The sequence below is a fragment of the Triticum aestivum genome, chromosome 5A (assembly GCF_018294505.1).
Source record: "Triticum aestivum cultivar Chinese Spring chromosome 5A, IWGSC CS RefSeq v2.1, whole genome shotgun sequence".
Lineage (NCBI taxonomy): Eukaryota > Viridiplantae > Streptophyta > Magnoliopsida > Poales > Poaceae > Triticum > Triticum aestivum.
The window spans coordinates 316,535,668-316,545,895 of record NC_057806.1 but is presented as its reverse complement, the minus strand read 5'-3'; the positions used below and the strand labels follow the sequence as shown (position 1 = coordinate 316,545,895).

The 10,228-nt window shown below is 45.3% G+C and overlaps 1 protein-coding gene across 1 annotated transcript; it reads right to left on the bottom strand.

Moving 5' to 3' along the window:
* Positions 1 to 5,928: 5,928 nt before the first annotated feature.
* LOC123103122 (probable inactive serine/threonine-protein kinase bub1) lies at positions 5,929 to 9,281 on the bottom strand. The gene is made up of 7 exons (XM_044524616.1): positions 9,058 to 9,281; positions 8,828 to 8,972; positions 8,391 to 8,548; positions 8,187 to 8,271; positions 8,058 to 8,112; positions 6,645 to 7,974; positions 5,929 to 6,280 (listed from the first exon to the last, which is right to left on the bottom strand). The coding sequence occupies exons 1-6, from the start codon at positions 9,180 to 9,182 to the stop codon at positions 6,680 to 6,682; spliced, it is 1,863 nt and encodes a 620-aa protein (XP_044380551.1). The 5' UTR covers positions 9,183 to 9,281; the 3' UTR covers positions 5,929 to 6,280; positions 6,645 to 6,679.
* Positions 9,282 to 10,228: the final 947 nt, after the last annotated feature.

The window sequence follows — 10,228 nt, the reverse complement described above, 5'->3', positions numbered from 1 at the left end:
GGGATCCCTATCCCGCGAGATCCTCGCACAGGTCGCGACGCTCTCGACACCAACCGAAGTATGGAGTGCGATCCATGCCATGTTTGCTGCTCAAAGCCAAGCTCAAGCAATCAACACGCGCATTGAGCTCACGAATCTTCAAAAAGGTAACATGTCTATGGCAGAATATCTTGGAAAAATCAAAAGCCTCACCGATGAAGTCGCCTGCACCGCCGCCGCGCTCTCCGATCCGGAGATCGTGTCCAAAATCCTTGCCGGCCTCGACATGGACTACAACCCTATGGTCTCCGCCCTCGCCGCTCGGGTGGAGCCGATCACCGTTCAGGAGCTGTATAGTCAGCTCTTGAGCTTCGACGCCCGCCTCAGCCTTCTTCACGGCGCCAACGTCCGGCAGTCCTCCGCCAACTCTGTCTCTCGTGGCCGCGGCCGTGACCGCGGTCACCAGGGGCAGCGCAACGGCGGCCGTGGGCGCAGCAACGCCGACTACTCCAACAACGGCGGCAGCGGCGCAGCAACTACAACAACAGGGCCGAGGGTGGCGACTTCCACAACAACAACAGCCGCCGCCCTTCTTCTTCTTCCCGAGCACGTCCTCGCTGCCAACTCTGCAAGAAGTCGGGCAATGAAGTCATGGACTGCTGGCATCGCTACGATGAGAACTTCGTTCCTGATGCTAAACATGTTGTTGCGCCTATGCGCGAACAAGGAGGAGAAGGGGTGTGGTACGTGGACTCTGGTGCCACGGATCACGTCACAAGCGAGCTAGAACAACTTGCTCTTCGTGAACAGTATCATGGCGGCGATCAAATTCACACCGCAAGCGGTGGAGGTATGGATATTCAACACATTGGTCAGGCCCTCATTAATTTCCCTACACTTAAACGTGATCTAGTCCTCAAAGATGTTCTTCATGTGCCTCAAGCGGATAAAAATCTTGCATCCATGTCTCGTTTAGCTCATGACAATAATGTCTTCTTTGAAACTCACCCTCATTACTTTTTTATCAAGGATCGGGCAACGAGGGAACTCCTTCATCATGGTAGATGCATTGGAGGTCTCTACCCCATCACATCCGGAGCACTTAGTCGCAAGCGTCGTCAAGTTTTTCTGTCATCAAGCCCTCTTTGGCAAGGTGGCATCAAAGATTAGGACATCCATCTTCGATCATTGTTAAACAAGTAGTCAATAAAGGCAACCTCTCGTCTTCACATAGTTCAAGTAGTGAGTCTGTTTGTGAAGCTTGTCAATATGCCAAGAGTCACCAACTACCTTATCCCAAGTCGAATAGTATATCTCATGCTCCTTTAGAACTTATTTTCAGTGATGTATGGGGACATGCAAGAGATTCCTTTGGCAGAAAGAAATACTATGTCAGTTTCATTGATGATTATAGCAAGTTTACATGGATTTATTTGCTTAAGTATAAATCTGAGGTTTTCTCTGTGTTTCAAGAGTTTCAAAAACTTGTTGAACGACACTTTGATCGAAAAAAATTGACAGTCCAAAGTGACTGGGGAGGGGAGTATGAAAAACTCAACTCTTTTTTCCGTAGCATAGGCATTGAACATCATGTTTCTTGTCCTCATGCTCATCAACAGAACGGCTCCGCTGAACGGAAACACCGTCACATTGTTGAAGTTGGTTTATCCCTTCTTGCTCATGCATCTATGCCTCTCAAATATTGGGACGAAGCCTTTATCACTGCCACATATCTCATAAATCGTCTTCCTAGCAAAGTTATTGGCAAATGTCACTCCATTAGAGCGTCTCTATCATCAAACTCCGACTACAACTTTCTTAAAATATTTGGGTGTGCTTGCTATCCCAACCTACGTCCATACAATCGTCATAAACTTGAGTTTCGTTCTACTCAGTGCGTCTTTATTGGTTATAGCAATCTTCACAAAGGTTATAAATGCCTAGAAGTTGGAACTGGACGCATATATATCTCTCGGGATGTTGTGTTTGATGAAACCCTTTTTCCTTTTGCCAAACTTCGTCCAAACGCCGGAGCCCTTCTTCGTGCCGAGATAGCACTTCTTTCAGATCACGGGGGTGAATTACATAAGGCTGACAGTGTGCAAAATTCCACTCAAAACGGTGGTTCTGATGATATATGTGCAGGAACAGGCTGTGATTTTATGTGTGCAGGAAAGGACAGACTTGGCACAGAACACGAGGCTGATCTCCCTGACAGCAGCGGCAGCAGCGACGCGCGATCCCGTGCCGATCCGCGCGTCAGGACTGCGCCTGCTGAGCGCCCCGAGCCGGATTCGCATGCAGCCATCCAGTGGCTTCCAGCCCTCCCGCGGCAGATGTGGCCGACCGGCTGCGTCTGGTGGACCCAGCCAGCCCACGCGCCTGCCCCCGCACGGGAGGAACCGTGTCTCCACATGGCGCGCCGAACGACGAGAGCCCGCGCCTCGACCCAGCCGACGAGAGCGACGCGCCTGTGGGGCCGGGATCCTCCTTGGATCACGCGTTGGATGCGCCAGGATCTGCTGCAGCTTCTCCACGGGCATCCTCCTCGAATCAGGAGCCGAGATTTTCTGCGCCTGCTTCTACATCACCATCAGCCACAGGATCTCCGGCGCCAGTTTCTGAACCGGGATTTTCTGTGCCCACGCACACATCACTAACACTTCGCGCCGGCACACCAGATCACAGTCAGGTATTATCAAGGAAAAAGAATACACTGATGGTACGGTCAGGTATGACAAAGTTAAGCGTGCTTTCCTCAGTCATATTGGAGAACCAGCTTGTTTGAGTGATGCTCTTGCACATAAAGATTGGAAAGAAGCTATGGATCATGAATATGATGCACTCATGAAAAATAAAACATGGCATTTAGTACCACCAAGGCAGGATCATAATGTCGTAGATTGTAAATGGGTATATAAGATAAAGAGAAAATCTGATGGAAGCATAGACAGGTACAAGGCTAGACAAGTTGCCAAAGGTTTCAAACAGAGGTTTGGTATTGATTATGAAGATACTTTTAGTCCTGTTATTAAGTCAGCTACCATTCGACTTGTACTGTCTATTGCTGTTTCCAGAGGTTGGAGTCTACGCCAGCTAGATGTTCAGAACGCGTTTCTTCATGGTGTTCTTGAGGAAGAAGTGTTCATGCGGCAACCACCAGGATATGAGGATCAAAGTGCACCACACTATGTCTGTAAGTTGGATAAGGCTTTATATGGTTTGAAACAGGCCCCAAGAGCTTGGTATTCCAGGTTAAACATGCAATTACAACAACTTGGGTTTACACCATCTAAAGCAGATACCTCATTGTTCTTTTATCATAAAGATAAGGTCACTATATTTGTGCTCGTTTATGTTGATGATATAATTGTTGCTAGTTCAAGTGCACATGCTACCACTTGTTTGCTTAAGGATCTGAAGTTGGAATTTGCTCTCAAAGACTTAGGTGATCTTCATTATTTTCTTGGTATAGAAGTTAAACAGATAAAGGATGGAATACTTCTTACACAAGAAAAATACACCACTGATATACTCAAGAGAGTAGGATTGGAACATTGCAAACCTGTGAGTACACCAATTTCAACTTCAGAAAAACTTACAATTGACAGTGGAGAAGCACTTGGATCAGATGATGCAACAAAATACAGAAGTGTTGTTGGTGCTTTACAGTATTTGACTCTTACACGTCCTGATATTTCTTACTCTGTCAATAAAGTTTGTCAATATTTGCATGCACCTAGAACAACACACTGGACTGCAGTAAAAAGGATTTTAAGGTATCTCAAATACTCAAAAGGTCTTGGACTTCAGATTACCAAGTCAATGTCTATGCTTGTTACTGCCTATTTTGATGCAGACTGGGCAGGGTGTGCTGATGACAGAAGGTCCACATGTGGTTTTGCTGTGTTTCTGGAACAAATCTTGTGTCATGGAGTGCAAGAAAACAGGCCACTGTTTCTAAGTCCAGTACAGAAGCTGAGTATAAAGCTTTGGCTAATGCTACAGCTGAGGTAATGTGGATACAGACTCTGTTATATGAACTTGGGATCAAGGCTCCACAAGCTGCGAGGTTATGGTGTGATAATATTGGTGCAACCTATCTCTCAGCTAATCCTGTTTTCCATGCACGAACTAAACATATTGAAGTTGATTTTCACTTTGTCAGAGAAAGAGTAGCTCGCAACCTACTTGATATTCGGTTTATACCAACTGGTGATCAACTTGCTGATGGCTTCACAAAACCTCTTACCACAAAAAGATTGAATGACTTCAAGAACAATCTTAACCTTGGTAGAGATCACTCGGTTCAGATTGAGGGGGAATGTTAGAATATATTGTATAGAGATAGGAGAGTAGTTTTAAACTTTGTAATCTTATCTACTCTTATCTCTTCTTCTGTTAAACCTCCTGTAACCGAACCAGGATCGATCTCTCTTTCTCTCGATCGATTCCTCCTTTCTTGTAAGCCACGGCGTACTCTCTATATAATGCAATGCGGCCCAGACGAAGGGTTCTACGCTTCCCAATTCTTCTCACACGGCCTCGGCATAGTTACGATGCACACAGCCAAAACACCAATAAACACGTAGGCAAAAGACCAAAGCTATGCCTAAGCGATGAAAAAGGAAAAGAAACAAAATGATCTAAACAGCGATCGACAAACTACAACAATCACCATCCACACCAATCATATCTTGACACCATAAGGACAATGAGAAAGATTCTTTAGCAGCCTTCAGAAAGGGAACGGCACCAATAATACTACAGATCGATTCACACTTACTAGGCTAGAAATATTTTGCTGAATCTAGGTTCGTCTGGACCAAAGAATCTCACAGTATACGTATCTTTTCATGCAACTGATATACTGTACGTCCGTACCAATCAGTTCCTCCTCCCATCCTTTAATTTTTTTAAACATCGTGTTTCTTATTGTGAAAAATGTAGTTCGACAACGCCTAGCATTGGTTTACATGCAGCCTAGTGTTCATAAACCAAAAATCTGGACCACCATATTCGTTTGTGTGTACGTTCCTGAAACTTAATTCTAACTATCTGTAAGCTACCATGATTTTTCTCTAGCATAAAAAGTGAAAATCTTAATCAAAACATTCACGGTATTTTTTTTTCACTGGACCCTGTTGAATTCCTGTAAAATTCATGCAAATTTGGGAACCCTGCATGTGTATGTACAGTGGAGATTTATAGCCAGGACATGTACGCTTTCGTGACCCAGGAAGCCATGCATGGACTGGACTAGTAGTAGTATTCATACTGCCTACCTATCGTTCCTTTCCCTTTTTTCTTTGTATCTCTAGAGATTAAGCTCTGTTGTTGATGGATGCATCTTTGTGACAACTGAATCTAAATACACTGCATATGTAAGTGCGTACCTGAACCCAGATGGAGGTGTGGTGGCCTACTGACTCAGCATAGAAGCGACAAGACCGCAGCACCTGCAGCAATCACCATGGATTCACTCACGAAAGAGTGGTCATCTGGCAACACCGGGCAGCCATGAATCTGAGCCAATCCAAAACGTGAACAAACCAGTTAGGGTTCATCATATGCCGTCAGCTTCTTCTTGGTGCACCTGTTTAGGCCTGTAGAGGCGTCACTCTTATTTGGATAGGGATTAACAATGCTAGTGCACTAGCAATTAATCTATGTTTCATTACCTATCTAAATATGCCAAATATTTTTTTCTTACTGTAGGCTTTGATCCTTGATGCTAGTGCACTAGTTGTTTCACGTCAGTCTCCCCAATTGAAACCTGCAATATGTTGTCAACAAACAGCACAAAAATGGAAAGTAAAACCTTAATGGCCATAAATAAGTGTACTCGCAAAAACAAATGTAAGAGTGTAGGTACCGTTTGGAACTGTATTTTTTATTCTGTAAAATTCCTTCAGTACAAGCAGCAAAAACACAAGCAAAGCGGGGACAGAGTTTGATAATGGACTGGCAGTGACTTCCAAGTTCCAACAAAGAGAAAGTCATTGTAATGGGCAGCATCACCAATGCTAGCCAAGGATCTAATGAACAAAATACAGTGGGGAGAACAAAATGTTCTGTGACCTCAAATCCTGAGGGAACAATTTAACTTATGCCAGCATTCATATGGTACAAAACTCATGGGCCTGGTGCTAAACAAAGATCCGGAAGCTCATTTTGTGGAAAATATCCTGGAAAATTATGATATCAGCGAGAACACCACAGGCATGGTATCATTCCCGGTTTCTGCACCCTGCATCACCAGAGGGGTGATCTTGTAACATTTTCTGTGCATCTTCTGCACCTGCGTCAAGAAGCATTTTTCAGGTAAGAGAGCAAAAACATCACGATATCAAGGCGATATGAATAACCAAGCTAGTCACCATTTCGCTCGTCCCAATTTTATCAAGGAAAACGAATCAAGAAACACATTCAAACATAAGAACAATAAACGCGAATGATCAGTTTTTGAAATATTCACCAGTCGCCAACTATGCACCAAAGAGTTCAACTGAATCCCAAGCTATTATATCAGCAAATGATAGTACATATATTCCATATCGATTGCATTTTTTCCTTTTTAGACGAAATATGCAGCACATTTCACATCTTGAATGCAGAATACAAAGACTCAAGAAAAGAGTGACGAGGTGCAGGACAAACAGTACCTTTTGAATAATTAAATTCCCTCTAAGCAAGTGCCTTAGAAGTCAAGTGACATTCCAAACATATCATTTATCTCCGACATGACGTCACGGGTAGTGATAGTGGGCTCAAATAGACCACTCTCAGATCCAAATGTACAGGAATTGCTTGATTTGTCTTTAGCAGCAGGGTCCTTGCTAATGTCATCATCAGCTAATATGGAGAAACCAGAAACAGGAGCTGCTTTTCTCTCTGATACTGCATTCGTTTTCCTGTTTGGTTTTTTACCATCCTGGAAGTTCAGTGGTTTTCCAAACATGTTGTTTATATCAGACATAGCCTCCTTCAAATTGATAGTTGGATCAACTAACCCATGGTGGCATGCATTTTCCACTTTAGGCTCATCAACAACAGCAGATCCCACAAACCTACGAATGATTGTGTCTTCTCGAAGTCCAAAATTTAAAGGATTCTCACCTTCGCCATGTCTTGTTTCTTTATCAGCTTGTTCTGCATGGAGCATAGTAAGCTTATTATGAGGATGCATACTTCTGGAATTTATCCTAACACCATCATCATTGTTCGCACATTGTTCATCTTCATCATCCGCCAATATTGCAAACCCTCCCACAAATGGCTTTTGGAAGTCACCCGTGCCCTGCTGCCTTGCTGAATCATGTAATGGTCGAGGACACCTAGTGTTCTTGTGACACATGACATTTTGATCATTGCCCTTAGGCTCATTTTCATCAACAAAGATTTCAAAGCCATTTGTTTGCTGATTGTTTTCCTTATTACTTTTCCTGTTTTGGCCCACATTTTGGTTGGTAGCATTAGGACAATCTTCATCAACAAATATTTCAAATGCACTTGTTTGTTGACTGAACTTTGGATGGACTGACTTTGTGTTCTTGCCATGGAGAATGTTTGAATCACTACTGTTAAGTTGTTCTTCATCAACAAAGATATGAAGTGCACTTGCCTGCTGATTAAACTTTGGTTGATCACGCTTCGAGCGTTTCTTGAGCATTGTCTCGGGTTCCACTGGCTCTAGAAACATGCTATTGATGTCATCCATAGCCTCCTTCAAGTTTATAGTTGGTTCAACGAGGCCATGATGACAAGCATCTTCAGTTTCTGACTTTCCAACCAATGCAGAGCCAACAAATCGTACAACTACAGTGTCATCACTATTACAACGAGACAAATTCTTGTTATCTCCTGAGGTGCCTCTGGATGGTACACCATCTTTAGCATGACCTAATGGAGGATGACGGCACAATGAAGAATTTGAACTACTTCCCAATTTTTGCACTGGATTGGACTTAAGTTCTGTATAATTTCTGCTTTGACCTGCAGCATATTCCCAATGACATGTAAGTTCCACTAGAAACTGATTTAGATAGCCTGAGTAAAGTTTTTTTTTCTAAACATACCATCAACTTGGTTTGCACATCTAGGAAGTGGTTTAACTCGGCTAGGCATTCCTTCCTGCAGATGAAATGCATATAGTAAGAAAAGAGTACATACACACAATATTTGCCAAGGTGAAGTGAGAGCCATACTTTATCTTTCCTCTTCTGGTATAACTCCATGCGATAGATAAACTGATCATGTGCTTTGTGTAACTCCTCGATAGGCTCTGCAAGGCTATTGAACACTTGCATTAAGTACCCAGGTTTACACAATCAGACTTATATTCAGACAATAATAACAAACTGTAGAAGCAAACGACAGTATCCTCTACAGCGTGGCGGGTAAGAGATTACTTCTGGATTCCCACGCGGTACATCTGCTCCGCGTCCTGAAACCTCCTACGCTTCTCATAATATATCGCGTAAGCCATATAAAACGCAGCTCTCTTGAGGCCTATTCTGTTCCTCTCCAACTTCTTCAGCAATGGCTTTGCGTCCTTCACATAGTCCATCTACACCATCAACACCATGCAATCACAATATAACCTCGCAACAATCCAGGAGAACATTCCTATCTCAAAGAGAACCCGAGCGAAAGGGAGCTCAATAACTGTGGTGTTTCAACGAAAACATTCAGTAGGAGGCAACTCCTAGCATGGCAAATTAGCAAACAGATAGTCTGCCGTTAAATATACCAATCAATCTCAACATCTCTCAGTAAATCCCCAACGAAATGAAACCCTTGCGTAGTCAGCCGGTACTATGGTTTGGTATAGCAGCAAGTGGCTCACCATCTGGATCCAGACGCGGAGGTACCGCGGGTCGTCGCGGTACCGGGGCTCGTCCTGGAACTCTTCGGCGCACTTCTGGAGGAACCTCGGCAGCTTCTCCCGCAACGTCGCCGGCGGCAGCGCCCCCTCCAGCCTCCGGATCCCCCTGTAAGACGGAATCAGTTCGACCAGAGAGGAGGAAGGGAGGGGCGCAGTGCGGGTAGGCGTGGTGATTGGGAGCAGGGCCGTACCGGAGCCATGGGCGGAGGGGGTCGGAACCGGAGTAACAGCGGATGTCGCCAACCACCGATGAGAGGAGCTCCTTCTCCTTCTCCTTGTCGATGTGGCCGTGCTGGTGGTCGGCGGCGGCGGCCATGGGTGTATTGGTAGGGTCGCTGGCCCGCCGCCGGGACGAGAAGCAACCGAGCAAGCGGCGGCTTGGGATTTGAAATCAGGGCTGCAATTTTGCTAATTTTAGACGCATATACTGACATGTGGGCCCACCTGTCGTATATATTATATGGCCCGCCTGTCAGCCTTGGTTGCCCAATGGTCTGGTCCGAGATTTCCTTTTTTTTTTCTAGAGCATCTACAAACCGAGAAAAATGGATATTTGACACTTTCAATACGCGGCTTTTCAAAATTGCTATTTTCAAGATTGACTTCGCAAATTTGCCACTCTGCTCGTTGGCTCCTTAATCACCATGCCACTTCCCTCTTGTTGATTTTCTTTTTTCTTTTTCCATTTGTAAGCACGGGAAAAAACCATACTACCCCTGATGCTATATACACGTAATGTCCACATACTAATTGATACTTGAAGCAGATGAGAGCGTACCAGCCGCTGAGAATACCGTGTGTGATCCATCACTGATTTCCTCGTTGCAGAGTGCCACAGATCACCTAGACGTCGCGTGCCGCCGATCTTCTGGACGTCGCGTGCCGCCGATCGCCTAAATCCAGAGTGCCGCCGATCTCGTCAACGCCACGTGCCGCTGATCTCGCCGACGGCACGTGCATGGATTCTGGACCGTATCATGTCGAGCCATATCCTTGCTTTGTTCAAAAATCTGTAGCAATTGATCTCTTGTTGCACGGTTCGTTAGCAAAGTTGTGCATCATGTGACGTATGGAATCTGTGGCCACGTGCCCATCTCCGTCTGCCTTCTCTCGTCCTCCCTGGACGCGCCCTCCTGCATCCTCTTCTCAGCCGAGAGGTCAGGCGACCAGGACTAGCGGCGCAAGTGCAGAGCAGGCGGCCGGCCTGAGCGGCTATGGCGCGAAGGCAGATGGGGCGAGCCGCGGTGGCAGTCGGGCCGAGCAAGCAGCCGAGTGGCGCGGGCGACGGCGGTGACCAGGCCGGCGGCGTCAACAGACGGTTAGACGCTCTTACTAACGACGAGCTCTGTCGAACGAGAATAA

Excerpts from the sequence above, each read along its gene's own strand:
- LOC123103122 (XM_044524616.1), bottom strand. The coding sequence starts at position 9,182 with ATGGCCGCCGCCGCCGACCACCAGCACGGCCACATCGACAAGGAGAAG. Across the intron at positions 8,973-9,057 it reads CCCCTCCGCCCATGGCTCCG|GGGGATCCGGAGGCTGGAGG; the intron begins GTACGGCCCTGC and ends TCCGTCTTACAG. Across the intron at positions 7,975-8,057 it reads ATGTGCAAACCAAGTTGATG|GTCAAAGCAGAAATTATACA; the intron begins GTATGTTTAGAA and ends AATATGCTGCAG.